Genomic DNA, 25,466 nt, shown 5'->3' with positions numbered 1-25,466 from the left:
GTGGCTTAATGTATCCAGTGTAGATACTGAAAAAAATAAAGTTTGCGGTTGACAGCAACAACGTCTAATGTTAAAAAGTAGCTTTTTCAATAGATTATAAATCCAACAGAATAAACTCATTATGTGCTGAAGGAAGTGTGATGTAAATGATGGGTATGAACTTGGCCATGATCCAACATTCCTCATTAGACAAATGCTAGTGGTCTTTGTCTCTAATGTAGGCCTATCAGAGCAGTAGTGTCATGCCTCAATGAAACACTTTCCGATTACAACCCTGTGTTGTCCAGTGGACCTTCATATGTGAGTTTTGGGAGAGCAAGCCTGAAGTTCTTACTGATGTGTCCCTGTGAAAACAATGAATTCCAGATTTCATTTGAGAGACATTTGATAAATATATTTGCATCAATAGCATTTGAAATAAAGTCAATAGTTGCTCTAATAGCTCATAAGTGATAGTTTATGAAGCATTAGAAAATGAGTTTTTAGTCATTATTAAATGCAAATAAAGAGTATCTTATTTAATTGGGATTCCAAACATAAAAAATATGAAAACAAGCTGGAAAATAATAAATAGTCTGAAAACCCAGACAAAGAAGTAGGTTTGTAGGTTACAGTCAGGTTAAAATGGTTTTAAGCAAAGCCAATGCAATCTGTACAAGACCTCAGCAGAGTTAAGTAGAAGTCTGTCCGTGGTGATTGGCCCAAATCTTTAAGGCATTTATTCACTGTATCCAATCAGTTGGTAATGGCATGAAATGCATTTTGTGTAGCAGCAGAGTGAATGACAGCTTCTAATAACACGTTGAAATGGATCCCAGCAGGACCTCGGGCCTCCTGCTAATCTCCACAGAGGAGATTCTCAATGGTGGGGCTTTCATTGGGAAAACCTGCAGCGAGGACTGTTTCTATCTTAACAAAACTGTAAGAGATCCCCTTTTCTCCTCCTGGTTGTACAAATGCCCTCGGCAGCATGGAAAAGAAGCTGGTGGAGCTCGCCTCTAGGCTAATGACTGCTACCTGTAGCTAGAAAAACTACATGCTTCAGTACCTTTTCCCTCTTTTTCCCTCATTTTTCATCTTTAAAGAGGGGAAACGATCCTGAGGTGTCGGTTTACAGCTGGTATGTGTCCGGGAAAGTCAGTGTATGCGAGCGTTTTTAAAGATACAAAATGTGGCGGCAAAATGATCTGAAATTCCAGCTGTTTACGTGTGATAAATGACAAAACTAAATGAAATATAGAACAGTGAAAGATGGCATATCAGCTATTGGAAGTTTGCCAAGAGGCCTCAGCAGGTAAATGCAGATGTTCCATGCACACACCTGCACCGCTTTTATATAGGCTGAGTAATATGTGAGACTTGGCACTTAGCAGGCAGTGTTGCTGTCAGCTCCATTACAGCATTGCATGTTGCGGCTGTCCACCTGTACACCCCTCCCTCACCACCTCCACCCCCTCTTTTACATACGACTGAGGTCAAAATGTTAATGGAAACGCTGTTACTGATACTGCGAGTCTCTAGTGAATTCAGGCTGCATGATGTGCTCTGCTGTGTTGCAGGGTCACTGACAAACGTGTCCAGACGCACTCCAGCTGTGTGAGGCTCTGTGTGTGTGTGTGTGTGTGTGTTCCTCTTTGTATTTGGCATTTGTGTGTATTTCTCCATGTCAGTTTGGTGGAGAGCATGTTTGTGTGTGCATGTAAATCACGTGTAGCAGCGCTTACGACAGACGTCTGGTGGGCAAAGTTGCCCTACCAAACCTACACACTTGAGCCAAAATAACATTGTCCTTGCCAGACAAGGTTTTACTTGTTTCTAATGAAAAGTGAGTTAGTTTATTATCAGGGGATGACCTGCCACGTTTAATTTGTCAGACTGGGGTTTAAATGAGTTTGCTCTCCTGTTACTGATTCACTGAAGGCAGATGGTGGTCTTCAAACAGGATGTTTGTCCAGCTGAGTTGCCCTGTTACACTGTCTGGGTCTCTGTGTGCAGGTGCAGACAGATATTTTATTTTATTTAAAGGTTTTAGTCTTTTGATTAACAATTGCATATTCTTCTGAAATGACCCATTGATACTAAATTAAAATGTATCAATCGAGTGAAAAAATCTTCAATTTTTTTATTCTAACAAGAGGCAATTTGAAGCAGTTTGTTGGACACAGTAACACATTATCAAACAAGTGAGCTAAATCTGAAGTAAACATCTAAATGTGTCAAAATCTATGAAAATATATAGTAAATAGTGTTGACTCATTACATACACTTAATAAACAAAACAAAAGGTGGAGTATGTCATACACAATGACAGTAACTCATTTCCTCTGTTTTCCACGTCTGAGCAGACTTGCTGTGCTTTTTTGCTTAAAACTTTAAAAAAGGCAGGTCACACCAGGTTGAAAGCAACCTCAGAAGACTTGACAGAGGGGAGAGGGCGAGTTAAAAAACAGCCGGCTTGCTTCCATCTCAACACTGAACTTCAGAAGCAGCCAGTGATCTCAGGAGAATGAGCCAAAAAACAATGCTGATGTGTTCTGCTACACTCTGTATTCTCAATATTTCTCCTCCCTGGTGGAGTTTGGTTTTTATGAAACTACAGTTAAACCGCAACTGTCCGCTGAAGCGAGCACAGGGTGTGCACACATTTCCTTTCACTCTGTGCACGTTGGTTAAATATTTACCCCCCTCATGCCGAAGTTTTAACAAAGAGATGCAGAGTGAAATCTGTTCCATCTTGTTGGACCGTAGATCTGTAATGTAGATGTTTTAGTGTGCTGATGGTTGTAATGATTAAGTCGTTGTGGTTGGATGTTGTTGTTCGTGATGGAGTCTTAGAGATATATACCTATGGTGTACTAATATCTTACAATTATACGGCACAAAAAACCCACGAGAAGCACAGATGACGGTGAGTCTGGATGACCAGTGCTTTTCCACCTACATGGGGTTGATCCATCACTGTTTGACCAGAGATGACTCATCCGTTAACCAGGTTCTTTACGTGCAGAGATGTGTTAAGTGTGCTAACAACTAGGCGTGCTTACTGTGAATAACCTGATTGCAATGTGCCCACTCACCCCCGCATATTGTTTAGCGAGAGAGTTTCCTGAAAGTGCAATGAACTTATCAGTGTTTCACTGCAGCGAAACCTCAATGTGTGCAGAGAAACACTCACATTTATTGTCACTTTCTGCCATCAGCACGGTGACAGCGGACCCCACTGTAACGCATCACGTCTGTCATGTCGGGCCATCTTCTCGTCTTTCATCGAAGTCATTACATCATTATAAGAGCATAAAAAGATCTCCTGCCCACTCTCTGCTTGTCCTTTTACTTAATTCAATATGAAAATTGAGTTGCCCTATTCAATATTGTCTCCATTTATTTGCTTAGAAGGTCTAAGTGGTGATGTTTCCCTGGAATCAATATGAGTTGACTGCAGCGCAATATGCTTATACAGTCCTGATGCAGTTGGAGAGCATGTGTGGGTTTTTTTTTGTGTATCTGCGTGTCTGTTGTTGTGATTTTAAGATTAGGGGGTGAGGATTAATATCATTTTGTGCGTTTTCTCCTTGCCTGTACTTGTTCAGTAATTTGCTGACCCACCTTGTGCTGCAGTGGGAGTCATACAGAATGATGTGCAGGAGCTGTCAGCCTGTAGTTTAATAGGATATTTTCATCTTTACTTGCATAGACGTCACTAGCAGACATTTTTAACTGTACAGAAATGGCCTCATTATGAAGAGCTTCCCTTTATTTTATGCCTCTGCGGTCATTTAGGGAAGGAAATGTATGTTCTGTCTCTGATGCGAATCAACATGACATTCACGTTGTCGGTATGTGACGTTTAGTTCCCCAGTTTTGCACAGCCTGCACTGAAAATCGTCACATATTTCATGGGTTTTTGTAAAAAGTTTAGTTTTCTCTTCATATCACTGACTCTCCACTGAGCTGCTGATTTTCACTATTCCCCCATCTGTGTTCTCATCCATTAACACCATTATTACAAAGGTAGCAGCTGCGCATGTTTACTTGTTTCTAATGACCCTTGCAAAAGTAAACTGAAGCATTGCGTTTTGAATTGGAGACAACATAAACTTGTGGCCACATGACATAGCAAAACAGAATCATGACGGGCTCAAGTACGTATGTTGGTTGTTGTGTTTAGTAAATGACGCCTGTGACCTCATTGTGCTAAATGATTGCACCAAATTTGTCTGCTGTACCCTACAGGATTGTAGACGGGTTGAAACTGAAATTGATACGGAGTAACAAAGATAAAGATAAACCTTACTGATCACACAGTGGGGAAAATTCACCATTTCAGCAGCTCCAAAGGAGAACGTTGGAGAAGATAAAGGCAGTACAAGAATAAATTAGAAACACACAGTGACTTTTTTCATCATATGTTGTATATTCGGGATCAACTGTATAGCTGTATCTGGGACTAAACTTTTTATTATCAATCTAGAAGACCAATAACCAATAAACATTTTCGGAAAAAGTGAAAATTTTAATGTAGTTTAAAATATCTTGAACACAAAACTTCTTTCAAGTTCTTTTGTTTCAATGAGATAGTGCTGTTGGTGGATTGCTCAAGACTACAGAAAGGTGACTGTAGATAAGAAAAGGCGGCTGCATCAAAGCTAAAGCAGTGCATTGTTATATTATTTTACTAGTAACTGGTTCAAAAATCATAAATACATAATGGGAAAAGTGCTAACTATCAAACTCAATGACTGGCCAGGTGGATGGTCAGTCAGCTCTTGTGTCATAGAGTGAATATCTTTCTCAGTGGTTTGTCAAGTGGGAGTTCATGCCTGTTAGCGAAAAACAGGCCCTGAGGTTCTCTTAACATGAACTTGCAGATTTTTTTTCTTTTTCTTTGCCCTGAGGGCCGCAGCCGTACCCTGTGACAAGCAGGTTGCCGTAAGCCTTTTCAGGAAGGTGATCAACCGCTTGTGCAACGCTGATACACTCATTCACAACAGCCATACAGGACACATGCTCCACAAATACAACGTGTTAAACAATGAGTTAAAAGCAGAATGTTCTCACTTCTGCAAATTTTTTTAAACTCACATTTCCTTTTCCCATCTAGGTCACTTTGTCACACATTTTCTCTCACTTACCCATTTTTAAACATTTACATCTCTTGACGTTTAGGACAAGGGTTTTTGAAGGTGAATAGCTGTCTGCCTGTTGTATACGTACGTCATATGTCTCATAACAGTCTGGTTCAAACTGGATGAAAATGAATGTACTTGTCCTGCACACTGTCTCCTCCTGTAAATCTTCCAAAAGCCTATGAGTTGGAGAGGAAATGTCATCCAAAAGGGTTTAGTCATCTTTAATTAAGTTGGATTTCCTGGTTTCACTGTTGTTGGTGTTATTGTGACTCACAAATAGTCAGGTAGGGGGTAAGAGCATAGAGAGCGATTATGGCTTATTTCTAATGAACCACCAAGGAGTTATTTGTGTTGAGTCTGACATTTGTTTACCAAACCAACAAGTCTTTGATAGATGGATAAACTGACATCTGTTTGTTTAACTTAACACCACTGATATGGAGTTACAGTAGTTCATCCAACTCCCCTCTTCTGGGATTTTCTTGCTCCAGATGTGAAGAATGCAGCCGTGCTCACCTTACCTGGGTGTGTTTGCCATAGTAAATGTTTGGTTTAGCCAGCCGTTCCGATCACTTGTTAGGCAGAAGGGGCGAACTTCAACATGTCCTCAGAGTAGGAATGCGGCTGCCCCCTCCTCGCTTCCCTCGGCTGGGCCTTTGACAGGCTGTTTATGAAGAGGTGATGAGCAGGGAAGGAGATAGGAGGAGAGCACACAATGTTGCAGTTGGAACAGAACGGAATATGAGGTGTGCTGTCATGGTCCAGTCAGCTCTTTGTGTCAGGTTCATGTGGGCGAAAGAGGCTGCCAACCTCCTTACATGAAAGTGAGAAGATGTGAGTTTATCAAGCTAAAGACAGCTCTTTTTAGATAATGAAGAAATTGACTTTTGCACAAAGGTTTTCACCTTCGGTCTGGTCAGGTTGCTTGTTGAGAAGAGGAATTCTTCATTATCCTCCTTCATACCTCAATGATCATCATGATAGTTGACTGCTCGTATTATTGTTTAGCATTGTTTAGCATTTTAGGAAATAAGCTTATACACTTTCTTGTTAGATGAAAGAACTAATATCACTCTTATTACAGTAAATATGAAGCTAATGGCCGCTGCTGTGGCTCAGGTGTCCACTAACCACAAAGTTGGCTGTTCATTTCTTGGCAACTTCCCATGTCAAAGTGTCCTTGGGCAAGATACTGAACCTTTCCTGATAGTAGGTGAACACCTTGCGTGGCAGCTTGGTGTGTGAGTGTCCACTAGGACTGAAGGATTTGGAGGAAACAGTTTAAACACTGGGTCAAAGTAAAAGTCAAATTTATCTGAAAAGAAAATTTTAAAAAAACAACAGTTGAACAAACGTGCTGTACAACTGATACAGCACACCATAAAACGTCATGACTTCAAGCTAAATCTGAATACAAAGATGCCACAATAACGTGTATTAAAAAGGTTCAACACCATTAAAGACAAGTGTTCATATATGAAAATGCGATAAGTAACAGCCACTGCAAAGGTTCGATCATCTCTGTTTTCGTGGCTTAATCTCGAAACATCCAGAAGCATCTATTTGGTTGATCCCAGAGCTCTAACTGGTTTATGAAGATCTATGAGTTCTGCTAAATAAGGTGACACCAACACTGTTGAAACTTTAAAAACTAACAATAAAATCAATCCTAAATCAGACAGAAAAGCAGTGGAGTTAGGTCCATACACATTGAGCCCATTCCACTATATGCTTGACGTCCACGTAGAAGAAATTACAGTGGTCGAACCAAGTGGTATTAAAGATGTGAATAGCTATTTTTTTAAGGCCTTAGGGCAGAAATAGGTCTCCTTCACCTTGGCTGAAAGTCTTAACAAATAATAGTCCCAGCCCCTGAGGTGATCTGTTTGTCATTTTTGAAAGAGCTGTCAAAGATCACTCCAAGGTTTGTCACAAAAGGTCGATTTTATGAAACTAAATGGCCAAGAGTAGTGTCAGCGCCAAAAGGTCCAGCCAACTAAACATAACAAATAGACTTAAACTTTGTCAGCCTCAGAAAGTTTAAGTTCATCCAGGTTTTTACATCTTTTAAGGAGTCCAGCAAGGGCTACAGAGTTGTTGCCTCTTCTCATTACAGATACAGAACTTATATTCTAAATTGGAGCCCATGTGATTTACCAGTTGCATTGTTTTAAATCTCGATTTCATTTGAGTTTGATTGATTGTTTGGCCCTCATGTGTGAATAGGTGAATGAGAAACACATTGTAAAGGGCTTTCTACAACCTGTGTGAAGGTTAAAATATATTAGAGGACTGGAAACAGGGTGAGCTAACCAGCTACTGGCCCATACATGAGAAGAAACACACAATCAAAACAGATTACCTTATCTCCTGAATTCTAATGAAAGTAATCCTGTAAAGTTTACATCAGCATGAACTGCCACAGTAAGACCTGCTACCTGAAAATCCTCCTGAATTCACGTCTGTCTTCACTGTATGTCAAACCTCATGGCGTCAGTCAGCTGCACTGAATTTCCACAACAAACACAGGCGACCCACGTGGCTCTGCTCAGACACTGAGATGGTGAGAGTATGTCTATGAGGTTGCATTAACAGGTCTTTTGCTTCAACCAGAACTCAGCAAGCAAAGATTAACCAAGCCCTTAAAGCACATGTGACTAGTGTTGTCCCACTTTTTAATAATTTCTATTCAGTGTGAGTAAAGTTCACTCTGAATGCTGTTGATAACACACAAAGGTTGCTCACTCCCAGGCTTGGCCTTGTTCTTCCTTTGTGTATATAAATGCTTTGCATAATTCCCCATAAGGCACTGTGTGGCTTGGTTTTCCCACAAGACTTGTTAACCTTGTAAGTTGGTGTTTTGGGACACTGTGTGCTGCTCACAGCTGAAAAACATTTTGGGTGACCATGATTTTTAATTTAACAGCTATTGGAACAGAAAAGCAAGTCATGTATTCAGAAAAACACAGCTACATTGTAGCATGGAAGCACATATGCACATACATGTACACAGATGCACTGAAGAATGGCTCTCCATAGACTCACTCTGAGGCTCTTCTCCATATATCTGTCAGTCCCATTCACTACCACAAAACCTCTGTGGAATCTTTGTTGCTGTCTGCATTACTGAATGATTACCTAAACCAAGGCCTCTTCCTCCAAGTCCACTGGAAGCTGCTGCCCCTCAGAGGCCATCTTGGCTCTTCCTGTTTGTCAACATACGCCAAGATAATTGATTCATTGCTCATAATGCCCATCTGGTAGCAGAAAGAAGGGATAACCTTTCTGTTTCAAATCACGAAAATCTGGCTGGAAAATGTCAGTGTATTCCTAAAAAGCAGAAGAAAATGATACTTCCTTCTAAAATAGTCCATGGACCACTTGACTTATATACATGACTGCTTTATGTAAAGAGACCAGATTAGGTTATACTGTGTGCCAAAGCCTCTGACCTGAGATCAGAACATTTGTCATCTCCAGATGAACAACTTTCAGCTACGGTAATAAGATAATTAATCTAAAATCAGTGGGATTCCTAGCTGATGACTAATTCCCACGTTAAGAAAAAGTTTGTCTTTGTCTGTCTGAGTCTTTTCATGCTCAGGTGTTACATCAAAGAGGAAATATTTCTGTCTGGACTGTCGATAGCTTCTTGTGATTAGATAGCAAGTAATAAAGAGGCATGTTGTCGAGGTAAGTTTGTGTAATATTACAGTCAGCTATGGTGTGGTGGTACAGCATGGTACACGCTGTCATTGTGTTTATATAGTGGTAAACCAACTGTGTAACCATATCTCAGCATGTGTCTCACACCAAGAACAAGGTTTTGCAAAATCTGTAAAATTTTCGTGTTTATCCTCAGACTCTAGCAGCTTTCCACATCTTCCTGTCATGTTGCACCTCCCAAAGCAAAAACAAGATCTGTCTTGAAGTCGAGTTGACTCATGAGAGATGTTTTAACTTGGGGGCACAATGACCTTACTGTGAAGGTGTATTTTTAAGCCTACACCCATTATCTGTATTTGTTCTCACTTATCAGTGCATATCAGAGACGCAGCTGCCTTACAGTTGAGGTTAATATGCTCACAAGCTTGACTCACCATTTTCCATTTTCCTCTGTTCACCGCTACCAGTAACAATGGTAGAAATTCAGTGTCACAAGTGAACGTGCAATGGACGTTTTTTGGAAAGTTTGAATGAAAAGAATGACCCACTTAAATTACACACACTGACTACACCACTATGGGCTTTTGTTTCCGGACACACTACAGCAGGTTATATGTCAGTCACACACACACAACACAAACAAGACTGTCCACACCTTCCACCTACAAAGTGGAGCTAATAAATCTTTTGCTGACGGTAAACAGCGTGTTCCAGCACAGAGCACTGGAGAGGAATAATCCCTGTACTTCAAAGTTGTGTGGAGTGCTAAAAGGCGCTGATGTAGGGAGTGTCTGCGTGAGTGGACAAAAAGACCAGTTCCATCACCAAGAGGTCACTTTGTGAGTCTGTTTTTGTATGTGTGGTGCCCAGACTTGTCACGGGTCATGGTCTGACTGCTTCACGCTGTATTTGGCTCGCATTTTTGAAGCTGAATAAAGGCACAGTGCCTCAGGTGTCACCTATAATTCATATATTTTATTAGGGCAAACTATCCCACCATTGAATGCTGCCTGAAAAATACTGTACATATTCAAATATACTAGAACTTGAAGCTCTAGGATACATTTTCTGTGTTTGGACTAGAAACACTATCTGTTCAATCATCTGTGTCGCTGCTACTGTCTCTGCTTTGTATTGTCTCCAACACCATGACGCAGTTCTGATGTTATCTAATATTTTGCTTTTCTGTCTGTGTGTTTCTAGACTTCTTGCAGGAGCACCCAAAGAGAAAGCCCAATCTCTTAAAAATGTCAATGAAACAGGTGCCGTCTACTCCTGTCCCGTCACCACAGACTCCACAGACTGCTCCAGAATGGACCTGGTCAGCAAAAGTAAGCAGAGCTCTCTGACGTGATTAGTTGTTTTGGTATTTAACCGGGGAATGCCGAGTCGCAGTATTATAGCAGATTTGAGTGAGCCCAAAGAATTAGCGCTGATGTGAAAACACGACTAGAGCCATGTCTGCAGCAGTGTGACGTTGTATCCAGGAACAGTGTGAAAGTTGCAGCTAAATTCTTATACAAATGCTTGTGTGTTCACAATGCTGACATTTTGCTATTTAGTAGGTGTAATGTTTACTCTCTCCACCCTCTTAGTTTAAATGTACGTCTGAGGCTGATGGAAATGTCAATAGTTTTGCGAGTACTTCTTGAATACCAAAATACTGGACAAAAATTCTGCGATCAGATGGTGGCACTACAGTAGATAAAAAGTCAGAAGATCACCAATTGCAAATTGAAAATTCATTCTGATAGGCAACGTGACAATCACACAAAAGTACGAGCTCTAATAGAAAGTTCAGTTTCTTCATTTGGCAATTGGATAAGTCTGGAACACAATTTCATGCCAAACCACCCAGCAATTGTTTTGCTATTTCCAACTGGACCGTAGAATGTACACAAAATATGGATGTAGCCATCGCAATGTTACCCAGTTGTTTTGTGGTCTGCTGTTTTGAGGTCTTGAGTTTGGAATTTAGCCATCTTTATTGTTTGTTTTAGTCTAAAGAAGACCATATCTGACAGAATGAACATCATGCTGTACTGAAGGAGGCTTTAAACCGGTGTTTGAGACCATAAACTCATTAAAAAAACAATTACTGAGGTAATAAATCAAGTGAGAATGAGTTATTTTCTCATAGACTTCTATACAATCTGGGTTCTTTTCACTGCTAGAGGAGTTACCCTCTGCTGGCTTTTAGAAAGAATGCACTCATCTTTTATATACATTTAAATACATTCTGTAGTCTGACCCAAAGTGCATGGTGAACTGCAAAACCAGGCTAGCATGGCTAAAAACACTAGAATTATTTTACACATAAGCAATCAAGTGATATTGTACATCGTTAAACTTGATTATAACATAATTGTCAGATTTCAAACAGCAGAAGTTGACATTTCTTAAAGCACAAACTCCCCCAACTCCTACTTTGGCAACAATTTGCCCAAAAAGCATTTTTTGGTAGACTCTTTCTACAACAGAGACAAATTTTTCAAACTCCACAATTCCAGCTTGTAATTATTTTTTCATAGAAAAAGAACCCCAAGCCTAAACAACTCTAGTGGTAATATTAACAGGCTGAGTGGTTTTCCCCATGAAACTGACATTTATCTGTAAATAAGTGTTCCTCAGCAACATATACAGGTACTGAAGTGTAGTTCCTTGCTTGTCAATTGAGGAACTGAAAAGAATAACCTGCAAAAGACAAACAGCTACCTTCCTCTTTTTACAGTATGAACAGAGCTGGTTTGTCAAATAATCTCTATTTCCCTTCTTCATGCCTCATAGCATTCTGGATCATTTGCTGCACCTACTGTACGTGACGAGCTCAAACATTCAAAAACTCTGAAAGTGCATCATTTCTTAATTGATGGTTATTATATGATAGACTTAACCCCCCCCCCTTCCACCTCCACTCATACCCTCAAGGCTACAAGCAGAAGCCATAATAGGAGGATTCTGCATCACTTTTAATGTTGAGGTTAGGATGACTGCTGCTGCAGTCACAGCGCATTTTTGTGGTTAATATTTGTCGGGGCATGATCCAGACTGAATGAAGCCTCACTATTTGGGTTGGTTTCCCTGTGACTGCGTTCATGCTGAATGTTTCTTTCAGTATAATAGATGATCTAACATAGTGGGCTGTGTGCTATTGTGATTCACATTAGATATCTGATTGTGACATTTCAGCATTAAAGCTATCTAATCTCTAAATACAACACAAAGCGGGGAAACAAAGCATGGTTTATACTGTCAAAAAGAAATGACGGTGTAAGCGGTCATGAGCCAGTGCTTGTGTAATCAGCTTGCTGTCAGCACGAACTCGCTGGACAATTTCTAACTTGTACTTCAAAACTTGACCCCAAGCCATGTGACACATCCACAGCAAATCCGTCTGAGATGGTGGAGGGCATGTGGTTGGGCGTGACGGTGGCCAGCCAGAGGGGTCAGCTGGCGGGACGTGTGCTGGTGAGATGACACCCTGTTTTATTCTGCTGGTTTAATATGCAACACAGCAACACCGAGTATCGAGGGTGTGAGAGGACACCCTGGTTATTTCATTATTTAGGGTCATAGATGACATATTGGACTTGTTGCAGTATTTATTTAATTTGACATGGATACTGGGAGGAAATGTCATACAGAAATACGATCAGGGTAAATATTGTGTTTTTCTGGAGAGATTTTGAGATGATTTGTTAACAAATACTTATCAGAATCTCTCCTCAGGGATCAATAAAGTGTTTCTATTCTATGCTTTTCTATTAAGGGAGGGACAACTCATCAATACAGTAGTAAATTGTATCATTTCCTCTTGCTGTGCATTATACATGGCCGATGCATACACTGGCACCAAATTTCAATATTGTAAAACATGCAGGAGCTCTAAATGGATTCCCATAAACAATTTGAATCACCTCTCACTTTACGACTCCCTGTAATAGTGTGAAGAAAAATGTAACTCTAATGATGGGCAGTGGAGAAACTAACGCCAGACACATTACTGAAATTGAACAAAAATGACAATAAACACGCCAAATGACACCACATTGCAGTGAATGCATAATTACTTCCTGCTTTTTACCTTTTTATGGGTGTTTTTTCTTCTTCAGTCACACAGGTAGCATGATGTATCATAGATGATTTTAGTGTATCAAGTATTGCAGAATCAATGTATTGCGATGCAGCCATTGTGGGCAATTGTATATCACGATACTATCCTTTATCCTGTCTTGATATATACATGCATATTGGTAAACTAACTATTACAACGCTCCGATTTAATTAATCAAAATTTATTATGTACTGGACCACACATCTGACCAAACTTTAATTGCTGGACGCTGCTGGCATGAAAGCAGCAGCCTCTGCTCTCTTCTTCAAGCCTCTTTGTCATTAATTTTCATTCAATTTTTTTGCAACACTGCATGCTTTAGTTTGTCTTTGTCCAGTAAAGGCTGTCATTTGTATATTTTTAATATTCTTTTGTATCGTGCCGCAGCATGGCGCCAATATCTTTAATCATTTTGTAAGCAAAGATTGGTATTTGGTTCACAAAGAGACTATGCTAAATATCTGGATTCTTCTTCTGCACTGATTTTAATCATATACGACTATAATTAAGTCTTTACATGTTTGATGTGCTCCACACAGTAGGCATAAGAAAGTGTTTTTTTTAAAAATAATGCTGGCATGGATTTAATTTTAGTAGAAATGCATCCAGTCAAGCTCTCTGATATGAAATATGTCCTTTGAACAATCGCTCTATACGTTCACACTCCTTTTTGGTGTCCAGGCATGCGGGCATCGCTATGTGAAGATCATGCAAGGCGGCACAGAGGAGCAGCGGCGGATGATAGGAAAATGCTTTGTGAGGAGCAACGACCTGAGCTATGACTCCAACGATGAGTGGCAGACTCACAGTTATGAGTTCTGCAACCCCGGCCTCGACATGGAGTTTGAGGGCATGTGCAACATGGGCATCTCAGGCGGCATGACAGAAACTGATGTGTACGTGGGCGCGGCGGGCAGCTACTTATGGCAAGGTGGGAACTGATGCCGAAAACTGTGTGTTTTGTTACTTAATGCTGAAATAATGAGCTGGTTTCACTGAGGGGGGGATTAAAACACTATGCAAGCCTGCTGAATTCTGGTGTTAGTCTAACACTGGGATTATTCTCTGTCTGGGAAACTTGTCCAATGTGGGTGAAGCTGATTTTAAATTTGCTTTCTGGTTCTGCTTCATTATAAAGGCAACGTTCATGTAACGTGGAGAAACCCAGAAGACGGGTATGAATGGGACAGTGCCGACAAAGGCTTTGGACAGCTGAAAAAACGATACAGTTATATGGGTAAATATTTGTTAAAATGAGAAATAACTGGCAAATTTTAATTATAAGAGACTTTCATCTGCTTTCAAGATGTTCTCTTTAACTGTGAATCTCAAATGCGTTCTTCCACAGGTTACTCAGTTCTTGAAGAGCAGAAGCTGCTGAGTCTTGATGACTACACAGTGGTGACAGGAGCTCCCAGGTACGAGTCCAAGGGATCTGTGATGTTCGGGAGGAAGGCCGTGACCAACATCGAGCTGGTGCAAATCCTCCCCGGCGAACAAGTGGGCTCTTACTTTGGAAACAGCCTGGCAGTCACCGACCTCAACAACGACAAGTGCGTTTCTACACCCCAGATAATGTGGAACTGATTCTTTTATATTGCATATTTAGAAGATAAGCACATCATTTCTTGTTTGAACCTCATACTTTGCAAGATGGGAACCAAAATAGCAGTCAAATAAACAAGAATCAGTGCATCAAGATTACACTGAGCCAAAGGAAACAGCTGCTTCTTTCTGCAAACTCACAGATTGAAAAGAAGAAGTGTCATGTTTTCACGTGTCTGTAGGTTGACTGTAACTGTATCTTTATCTTGAGCTGTCTCATGCTCGAATGCTCTGTGGCTATGAACTGCTGTGTTATGCAGAGAATGCACGACACTGATGTACTGAGAGAAGAAAACGTGTCCTTTCAGCAGCTCAGATAAGGTGTTCATCATGACATCATGGTGAAGTCACGTGCCTCACTTTAATGCACAAAAGACACCTGGTGGGTGTGTAGGATTATGGGGATTACGTCCATTTGAGATGTGATTAATGTAACGTTCGACTGTATTTATCGAGCACCTTCACACAAACATGCATTAGAATGCAAAAACAAAGTTCATAGCATTAGGCTGTATGGTTACTGTGAATTAAAAGGCCTTTCCTTTAAGAAATATTCTAATATTTATCAGTGTATTTGACAGTTTAGGAGCATAAAAACAGAGAGCGGAATTTATGGTACACATAAGAAATATTGAAAACGAAAAGCAGTGATCTGGGTGGAACATAAAATGAAAGAAAGTCACTGATTTATGGAGGACCAAGACTTTTTATGCATGCATTTTTATTTTAAGAGATCTATTTGCTTTTCTTGCCTCTTTCAGTTGGAATGACCTGATCGTGGGTGCACCGTTTTACTTTGACCGTATGAAGGATCAGGGAGGAGCCGTGTACATTTTCATGAACGAGAATGGATCTTTCCAGAATAAATCCACGGTGGTGCTGAAGGGTCCGTCTGACTCTGGGTTCGGCATTGCTGTGGCTGCCATCGGGGATGTCAACCAAGATGGATTCCAAGGTATGACCCTGAACGCAGCATTTGTTTTACGCCTACATGTGATGAACATATGAGCAATGTGAGTGCTCAGAGATCTCAATTAACAAATCAAACATCATTCCCACACCGCAGGTTATATTATACTAAAAGAACATTTATGTGTTTTTATGCACTGTTGTGACAACGTCCATCGTTGCATTTCAGATTGATAAATATGTACTGTGCGGCCACCTTGAGCACTAATATATTCCATACACAGACTTTGCTCAGTTTCTTTTTAGCCGTTTGTCTAAGATGTTTTACTCTTAATGCCTGCAGACTTTGCAGTGGGGGCACCATTCCACGACACAGGAAAGGTTTACATATGGATGGGAAGTAAAAAAGGAATCTCTATGGAGCCCAGTCAGGTAATATCTGACATTCTGTGGTGGAAAAGTCCAGCTTTACCCGAGGTGTCTGTATGTTGAAATTCTGTGTGTCGTTGCTGCCATCTGCAGGTGATTGAGGGTAAGTCACTGGGATTCCAGACATTGGGCTACTCTATCAATGGAGGGATGGACATGGACGACAACAGTTACCCCGACATGTTAGTTGGCTCTCTGGACAACCGCATCGCCCTGCTCAGGTAGAAACAAACAAACAAACAAACAAAATATATATTTATTTATTTTTAATTTAGAGATTTTCAAAATTAAATATTTAGGGATTTAAAAATATTTTTTAGTTTGTTATTTGTGTTTTCTGTGTGTAAACAAAACCTATTTTCAATAAAGACTTATGAAATCTGCTAAAAGGAAAATAGCGTCAATCCTCTGAACCCCAAGCAGTTTTTGGGTGCTTTTTGCTCCTGTCACATTTTTACTGAGCGGGGATTTATTTTCCAATGCTATGTAAAAGTCTTGCACATCTCTAGAAGTAGAGAGAACTTTTGTTCGGCATGCAAAGTTGTAATGCTGTCAATTCTATACAAATAAAAATTAAATTAAATTTCTTGAAATTGCCTATAATCAGCATGTACAGCATTGTCAAAGTGCCTGGAGGTCTTGTCAATACTTGAACAAATGATAACTTAAATGATAACTTTATATACTGTAGACATTTTACTACTTGTCGAATATCTTGTTTTTCTATACACAGCCTGTAGTTCATCCCAGTTCAGCTGATTTTTACAGAATGTGGTTAAAGAAAAGGATAGATTTTTTGGTATATGAGACATGTAAAAAGATTTTGAATGAATATAAAAGATACCATTCTAAGTTTCCTGATGGAACATCATGCCACAGATGATTAGTTCAAGGACCACTGTAAAATTGAAAATCAGACGATTCTGGTTGTACAGTTTCTGGCTCAGATAAATGCTGGAATTTTGCAGATTATTTAAAGATCAGAGGCCTTTCAAGTCTGCCAGCTCGTCCTGGGGTTCAGGGATTTAAGTCAAAAGAAAGGAATTCTTGAAAAGAGCTGTGCAAAGATAGCTTTGTCAGCTGCCATCAATAAAAACACACAAGGTGATCAGCCATGTGGAAGATGCTTCTGACTTTGCTCATCGTAATTTCACATCTGTGACTCAACTGAAATTGGTCAGTATGTGTAAATGCTTCACATGATGATATAACTTGGGTATTAAAGGTAATAGTTGATTGAACAGTGATTTATTTTTTTGATTTATTTGTTTTCAGAGCTCGGCCAGTCGTCCACCTAACTAAAGACTTTAAGGTTAAGCCTAAGATTGTGGATCCTAATAAGTGTCCTGGAAATACACCATGGTGAGTTGTTTCCTTAGAATATCTAATTCTGACGTGCTTTATTTGAACAAACTGACTTTTCTTTGTACTTCACAGCATCACAGCTACTCTGTGTATGTCATTCACTCTGAGCAATGGAAACAAAGAGTTCAAGAAAGACATCAGTAAGAATTTTTCACTTACATATGTTACGGATTTAGTTTCAGTGCCAAACCATGCAGTATATTGTGCTAATAAATAATGCATTTATTTGTAATTTACAACAGGAGATACTGATTCACTGCTTGTTTATAGATTCTGATGCAAATTCCTGATTCCATTAGTACAGTGGTATGCAAAAGTTTGGGCACCCCTGATAATTTTCAAGAATTTCCTTTATAAATCACTGGTTGTTTGGATCAGCAGTTTCAGTTAAATATATCATATGGCAGATGAAAACATTGATATATGAGAAGTGAAATGAAGATTATAGGATTTACAGAAAATGTGCAATAATTATTTAAACAAAAGTACACAGGTGCATAAATTTGGGCACCCTTGTTGTTTGATTGATTTGAATGCCTTTAGCACTAATTACTGGAACACAAAATTTGTTTGGTAAGCTCATTGACCCTTGACCTACATACACAGGTGAAGCCAATCATGAGAAAGGGTATTTAAGGTGGCCAATTGCAAGTTGTTCTCCTCTTTGCATCTTGTCTGAAGAGTGGCAACATGGGAGCCTCAAAACAACTGTCAAATGATCTGAAAGCAAAGATTGTTCAGCATCATTGTTTAGGGGAAGGATACAAAAAGCTAGCTCAGAGATTTCAGCTGTCAGTTTCCACTGTAAGGAACATAGTGAGGAAACGGAAGACCACAGGCACAGTTCTAGTTAAGGCCCCGGAGTGGCAGGCCAAGAAAAATCTCAGATAAGCAGAGGCGAAGGATGGTGAGAACAGTCAAACTCAACCCACAGACCAGCTCCAAAGACCTACAACATGATCTTGCTGCAGATGGTGTCACTGTGCATCGTTCAACTATTCAGCGCACTTTGCACAAGGGGATGCTGTATGGGAGAGTAATGCGGAAGAAGCCTTTTCTGCGCACATGCAACAAACAGAGTCACTTGAGGTAAGCTAAAGCACATTTGGACAAGCCAGCTTCATTTTAGAATAAGATGCTGTGGACTGATGAACCTAAAATTGAGTTGAGCTTGTGAAAACAAATTTCCTTCGGGACAATAAAGAGCTCTATCTATCTTATTTGGACATAACAAGAGGCGGTATGCATGGCGGATGAAGAACACAGCATTCCAAGACAAACACTTGCTACCCACAGTAAAATGTGGTGGTGGTTCCATCATGCTGTGGGGATGTGTGGCCAGTGCAGGTACTGGCAATCTTGTTAAGTTGAAGGTCGCATGGATTCCAGTAGGTACCAGCAGATTCTTGCCAACAATGTTCAAGAATCAGTGACAAAGTTGAATTTGCGCCGGGGCTGGATACTTCAACAAGACAACGACCCTAAACACTGCTCAAATTCTACTCAGGCATTCATGCAGAGGAACAAGTACAAAATTCTAGAATGGCCATCTCAGTCCCCAGACCTGAATATTATTGAAAATCTGTGGTGTGATTTAAAGCAGGGCGTCCACGCTTGGAAACCATCAAACCTGACTGAACTGGAGATGTTTTGTAAAGAAGAATGGTCAAAAATCCCTTCAACCAGAATCCAGACCCTCATTGGAAGCTATAGGAAGCGTTTAGAGGGTGTTGTTTCTGCAAAAGGAGGATGTAATTTTTCTATTGGGGTGCCCAAATTTATGCACCTGCCTACTATTGTTTAAATAATTATTGCACACTTTCTGTAAATCCTATTAACTTCATTTCACTTCTCATATATCACCGTTTTCGTCTGCTATATGATATATTTAACTGAAGTTGCTGGTCCGAACAACCAGGGATTTATAAAGGAAAATCTTGAAAATTATCAGGGGTGTCCAAACTTTTGCATACCACTGTATTTATTGGACACTTTAGCTTGTTGCAAAGTTCTGTAACACTGTCTGTGTGTTCGTACTTCGTAAAGTGGTGAAGTACACAGTGGAGGCCGACATGGAGAGAAGAAGAAGCCCTCGTGTTCGTTTCCAGGCTAATAATGATGACACGTACACTGACATCCTGAGCCTTTCGTCTTCGTCTTCTAAACCCAAGTGTCACGATATAAAACTGTTTGTAGTGGTACGTCTCAACTCAGATATGTTGCATATGTGCATATATTGCTGTGTGTTTTAATGTGTGTGTGAGCTGCACATTTTTGTTAAGTGACCTCTGATAAACTGCAATTTCCTCATGGTCATGTGCTTATTCAGACTGGAATATAATTCATGGGTGAATTTACAGGGGCCTGTGAGGGACAAGCTGGAACCGGTGGTCTTTTCCCTCAACATATCATTACAAGAACAAAAAACTAAAGCCAGACGCTCAGTGCAGAACTTGGACTCCTTCCCAATTCTTAGCCAGGAACAGAAGCTCACCCAACGGACTGAGGTATGGAGTTTTGCATACACTACATTTATAGGTTATGTTTTAATGAAGAATGTGCCTACAGCATATTGAAGTCCTCCTGTTTGGTCTAATATTATGCTATTTGTTCTGTTTTTTGCAGATTAACTTTCAGAAGGAGTGCGGCTCAGACAACAAGTGTAGCAGTAACCTGCAGATGACAGCCCAGTTTGTTGACAATAAAGAACATCCGTATCCCAGGTGAAGTTGTATTCTAAATGATCAAATCCTCTTTGACGCATGGTGCATGTTTTATATTTGAAACACAAATGCCATTATTAGCCAGACAGCTGACATTTAGAAGAACAGTTTGACATTTTTGAAAATTAGCTTTCTTGCCCAGATACCACTGTCACGTCTGTACAGTAAATATGATGCTACTGACAGGACCTAGCTAGCATTAGCTTGATGTATCTCATTTTCAATTGCAAAATAAAGTCCTGCAGCTCTATGGAAGCACTGATAGAAAATGGAGAGAGCTTGAAATTCTCTTTTTTTGTGCAGGATGACACAATTATAATGCCATGAATCCTTAAAAAACAAAAAATGCAAAGAAAGAAAAGGCCAGACTTGAAATTCTTGAATTTCTTGTATGTATTTATTTTTGTTTAAGTAAACTGGAATCAACATTTACAACATTGTGCAAGGTGCCAACAGAAGTTATCGATACTGGAAAAAGGGGTCTCGCTATTAGAGATAATTTACTATGTACATTTTAAGTCTGTTTCCTTATTATGTTGTGTAAACACAGCCTACAGTTCAGCGAAAAAAATCCCAGAATTTTTGTCATTTCACTATTTGTGACAAGGAGTGCAAAATATTTGGCTTTTTACAGGAAGTGGTGATATCAAACAATTTATTTATTACGTTTCTCAGCATGTAACAGATGAGTAGTTTAAGGATCATCTGGAAGGTGAAAATCCAATTACTCTTCTGGGTTTGGCAGTTCTGAGGGCTACATGTTGAAAATAAACTTTTATATTGTTCAACAAGCAGAAACATTTCTGTTGGAATTTTAGCATAACCCCTGTGGGAGCGCTTAAATACCAAAACCAATACAAAGGCGCTTTTCAGATTGGCTTTTAATGATTTATGTTTACAGTAGCAAATCATGTGTGGGCATGAACTGGAACAGAAGTGTACTAGTCTTCCAAAAAACTAATACCCGACTAACTAATACATATTGCCTGTGGACAGGAAAGGCAGTTTCCAGGTGCTCCAGTTCAACAGCAATGTGAAGCTGGTAACGCTGCAGGTGGAGGTGACCAACTTTCCTTCTGCTGGGAAGCTGGCTGAGGACGCCCACCAGGCGGAGCTCAACGTTACCATCCCTGATGCTCTGAAATACTCTGCTGTCAGATCTGAGGTACGTCCACTGGAGGACAGCAGAGGACTGAGAAATGTCGATTAAATTCCTTTTGCTCTTTTTTTTTTTTATACTAATAGTAGAAACTTAAATTATGTAATTATTCTTACTAGTAATCATAAAGATGTAAAAATGACATCATTGAATTTTTTAGAAATGAAGTACACACTGGATTGATTACTCCGACTTACAAATTTATCTCTATCTCCAGTCATCCATTTAATAACCTAAATAAATGATTGTGTTTACTGATTTTGGGGCGTTTAGGACCGTGATGTGCGATGCGAGTTAGACGTCACACTCATTTGTGACCTGGGGAATCCATTCAAAGGCAACGAAAAGGTAGATTTCAATAACAATAATAATATGATTTAATGTCACAGGTTTTGACCTCAGTTATGTGCTCACACTCCTCATTTGCTTGCTGTCATTACAAGGTGTCTCTGCAGCTCAAGTTTGAGACATCAGGCATCAACTTGTACACAGAAATGATTGAGTCTCAATTACTTCTGTCAACGTAAGAGCTTCATTTTGTTGTTGCATGTTGTATTCTATTATTTTACCAGAGGCTAAACATGGAGAATACATGTGTGTCAGACTGTACATGTCCAGTGCTTTAGAAACTAGGTTTATTTCAGACTTTTTTTCCACATATTGTTTATTTTCATCTCCCAGTCTGACTCTACAGTTCTGTATTTTATTGCTGTTCCTTTTTTTGACCGAAGGATAGTTTATTTTAATTTTTCTCGGTATTGCTAGTATTTCCTTGCTATTATGACTCATACATAATCACTAAATATATAAACACCCCGACACAATGTTGTAACAAGGTTCATTTCTTCAGTCTTAGTGAGCAGAGTGACCTGCAGCCCGTCCCTGTGGCCATGCTGATTGAAAACACCATCCTCCCCACCTTCTCCATGTGAGTCCCATTACATAACAACTCATGACGTCCTGTACATACAGTGAAGAACATAGAAGCTGCATGGGTGCTTAAGTGTCACATCACGTTATCTTCCACATCAGTTTTCACTCGCACAGTGTAAAAATAATTTCTAACTCTTGTTCCTTCCAGAACGAAACAATTGGTGCAAACCAAATTTGGTGGCACAGTGATGGGCGAGTCGGCCATGGTCAACACCAGTGACGTGGGCAGTCTGGTGGAGTTCACCTTCAATGTGAGTCACCTCCACCACTCTGAGATTATATTAGACCTCCAGGATTGTATATTGCATCTATAATCTATGTTCTGCTCGACCACATTTCCCTCATCCACACCCTGTCTTTGAAGCCAGCACTTCAGAAGTTTAATATTGCGTGGGGAAGGGATTATTATGTGAGCCATGGTTTGTGGTGTAAGCATGTGCAGGGGTGGATGCTGTTTAGGAGTCAACTTCTGTTATTTTACACACTATTGTTATTTCACACCATCGCATGGATTCCTGCTGAGGTTCTTTGTTTTTGTGCTGATTTTTATTGCTAGGTGGACATGAAGGGACAGCTGCTAGGAGACATGGGGACAATGGCTGTGGAGTTTGAGTGGCCCTATGAGGTCGCCAATGGCAAGTGGTTGCTGTACCTGACAAAGATTCTTGTTCGGGGGCAATCGGAAATGGAGTGCAACCCTGCTGGAGAAGTTGTCAACGAGCTTAACCTAACTGTAAGGCTCCTTTCATAAGCTTTGGTTTAGAGTTAAAATATGTCTCTTACTTAATAGTCAAATGAATTGGACGAAGTTTATTCCCAAATATCTTGCACATCCGGAAACACTGTCCAGACTGAGATTAAACTCACCTCTAAACCCATACCACACACCAAAGAAGCACACTGTAAACCTTGCTAAACCTGCAGCGCAGAACTTTTGTCTCTCCCTTCTGGCAGCAAGAGAAATAACTACAACATTTGAAATGCTACAACATTTGCAACATTCTTGGTTTGGCTTCGTTGCTCACTGGTTCAGCTCTATCGCACCAATCATTGCTGGTTAACAGAATTATCATTGCACCAGTGCAGCAATGTTGCCACAGACACCAAATTTAAGACTGAGGTTTGTTGCGAAATACCAAAAGAATTACTTGGTGCTGATGTGCTTAATCAGTATTATGTAAACTCATTGAATAGAGCAGACGTTCATTTATACCCGCACTCCAGGCTTAACTGCAACAAGGAAAACTTAAGTGAATATTCTAAATGTTCTGTTCCTAAAATGCCACAAAACTGTGACACTGCACTTTCTCTAGAATATTTTTAGTTAAATGCTAACCTCAGCATGCCAACTTGTTTGCAGTGACCGTGCTAACATTTTGAAGGTTTGTTCACCATTTTTACCATCTTTGCTTTGTATGTTAGCATGCTAACTTTTGCTAAAGTAAGAAAATGCACCTGAGGCTAAGTATTGTCAAGAGTTTTGCAGGGAGACATTACGTCATGAACCAATGAGTCTGGCACAAATTAAAGTCCCCCTCAGGTCAAATTTTTTTCTTTTTTTTCTACTGTTAAAAGTTTGGACTTCACTGTATAGAATTAAGTTCTTGCAGAGACATTTGAAGGCTGATTTCACAATTTTCCCACTGAATTTTCGATTTAAAGACGCAAGCCTATAAAGTGATTTGTTTTATCGCAAAGAGTTTGGAAACCGATCCTTGTTCACTATTTAGCATACATGAGCATAAGGAAACCTGAAACTTCCATTGCGCAAACACTGGGAATGAACTTCACTGTGAAGTAGGAACCAGCTTGTGTCCAGCAGTTATACTTGTGAAATGAAAAAAATATTTGAATACATTTTAATGTGTCTTACTAGCTGTGTGGAACGGAACTTACAATGTTGAGCTGACAGACTCACTTTATTGTTCCTACAGCACTGAGCATTGAGAGAAAATAACAAACTGTACAGCTTACACAGTGTAGTTTATATTTAAATTTAACCATGTAATAGCACAGCTGATGAAATTTCACTGAACTGTGTTGATATAAAACATTGTTAAACATACTTAAGCCTGACTGCCACTGAGTGTGTGAGCTGGTCACAGGCTGGTCACATGTGCTGCAATTCATCCTGACGTCAGAACTGAAGCAGTCTAAGCAGTCCGAATAAATGTCAGTGGTAGAAAAAGTGGTGTGAAAATGGTCTGAATGCCAAACCACTGTTCAGAAATACATCTTGGAAAAAAGCGTCAGTGTCGCCACATACAAACCTCACAAATCCCCAAATAGAAAATCACAATGCGTGCGGCCTTTATATAGACAGTAGAAATAACAAATGCTATTCTGGGAGGAGTTCGGTAATGTCTTTATCAAAACCAGTAATTAGTCCTCTGATGTAATGTCTCTGTCTCCTCTTCTTCTTCCTCTCATTTTCCCTTCTTCTTCCAGCTGTCAGAGAGTCCACCTAAGCGTACTAAACGGCAGATTGCAGTGGACGATCCAGATGATCCGACCCGACCACATATTATTGAACCACAGGCAGCGATCACACTGCTCACTCCTCGCAAAGAGTCCTACCTGTTGGTAAGAAATGGATCTGCTTTAGACCTCATATGCATCTAGATGTCTTATATTTGATTATCAGAGTTGAAATCCTTACATTCCCCCCTCCCAAGTGTAATAGACCCAAAGAAATCACATCCCCACTAGATTATGATCAACTATGACATCGTCTTACCATATTTTGATCAAATGCAATAGATGAGCATGATTCAGAGTAACAAATTAAGAACTTGTAGCCACTTTGAAACTGCATGATGTAGTAAGTAATATTAAAATATGCAGACAGATCTTCAGAAGATTAGAATTCATACACAGGAGGATTTTTACAAAAACAATCACCCAAGTTCCCAAAACTAAATTTCACTGTCATTGAATCAATTGCTTTCAGACACTTGACTTTAAATCTTAAGTGTTGCTGCTGGTTGTGCTCGAGATAAAATCAGGGAATCACCAAAGTTACAATGAATCAGTCTCTGGGGATCATGAATGAATCTAAATTTCATGCCAACCTATCATAGAGTTTGTAAAGTATTTCAGTGTGGACCGAAGCATCAGGCTGACCGACAGAATAAACACTGCACCACTATAGTGTGGCTAACAGCCACTAGCAATAACAGATGTTTACTCCATAGATTTTATATGAAATTAAAAATGAAAATGAAAGCCAATACAGAGGTGACTTAGATCTCTTCCAAATCGCCAGCAGAGGTGACTCCTCTGATTTAAAAAAAAAAACAAAAACAAAAAAAAAAACAAGTTGGATTGTGTGGAGGTCAATGAGAAAATGACTCTATTTCTTACTTGATTTGTTACCTTAGCTAATATTATCCTTATGGGTTTATGGTCTCAATCACTTGTTTTAAGTCTCTTTC

General features: G+C 39.8%; 1 protein-coding gene across 3 annotated transcripts in view; it reads left to right on the top strand.

The window, feature by feature from the left end:
* Nucleotides 1–25,466, top strand: part of itga3b (integrin, alpha 3b) — a 37,987-nt gene that overhangs the window by 6,859 nt on the left and 5,662 nt on the right. For all 3 annotated transcript variants that reach the window (XM_022209378.2, XM_022209375.2, XM_022209376.2), the window contains exons 2-21: nucleotides 9,999–10,126; nucleotides 12,181–12,263; nucleotides 13,591–13,840; nucleotides 14,048–14,146; nucleotides 14,258–14,462; nucleotides 15,276–15,469; nucleotides 15,767–15,855; nucleotides 15,946–16,073; nucleotides 17,128–17,214; nucleotides 17,290–17,357; nucleotides 19,264–19,415; nucleotides 19,578–19,724; nucleotides 19,843–19,940; nucleotides 20,937–21,105; nucleotides 21,373–21,447; nucleotides 21,543–21,622; nucleotides 21,950–22,027; nucleotides 22,181–22,283; nucleotides 22,589–22,765; nucleotides 24,481–24,615. In XM_022209378.2, coding sequence (XP_022065070.1) covers nucleotides 9,999–10,126; nucleotides 12,181–12,263; nucleotides 13,591–13,840; nucleotides 14,048–14,146; nucleotides 14,258–14,462; nucleotides 15,276–15,469; nucleotides 15,767–15,855; nucleotides 15,946–16,073; nucleotides 17,128–17,214; nucleotides 17,290–17,357; nucleotides 19,264–19,415; nucleotides 19,578–19,724; nucleotides 19,843–19,940; nucleotides 20,937–21,105; nucleotides 21,373–21,447; nucleotides 21,543–21,622; nucleotides 21,950–22,027; nucleotides 22,181–22,283; nucleotides 22,589–22,765; nucleotides 24,481–24,615 — 2,545 coding nt within the window. The remainder of the gene's footprint in view (nucleotides 1–9,998; nucleotides 10,127–12,180; nucleotides 12,264–13,590; nucleotides 13,841–14,047; nucleotides 14,147–14,257; nucleotides 14,463–15,275; nucleotides 15,470–15,766; nucleotides 15,856–15,945; nucleotides 16,074–17,127; nucleotides 17,215–17,289; nucleotides 17,358–19,263; nucleotides 19,416–19,577; nucleotides 19,725–19,842; nucleotides 19,941–20,936; nucleotides 21,106–21,372; nucleotides 21,448–21,542; nucleotides 21,623–21,949; nucleotides 22,028–22,180; nucleotides 22,284–22,588; nucleotides 22,766–24,480; nucleotides 24,616–25,466) is intronic.

The sequence above is a fragment of the Acanthochromis polyacanthus genome, chromosome 19, assembly GCF_021347895.1.
Source record: "Acanthochromis polyacanthus isolate Apoly-LR-REF ecotype Palm Island chromosome 19, KAUST_Apoly_ChrSc, whole genome shotgun sequence".
NCBI classification, from domain to species: domain Eukaryota; kingdom Metazoa; phylum Chordata; class Actinopteri; family Pomacentridae; genus Acanthochromis; species Acanthochromis polyacanthus.
Note: the sequence above shows the minus strand (reverse complement) of the source record. Positions and strands in the feature narration are given on the sequence as shown.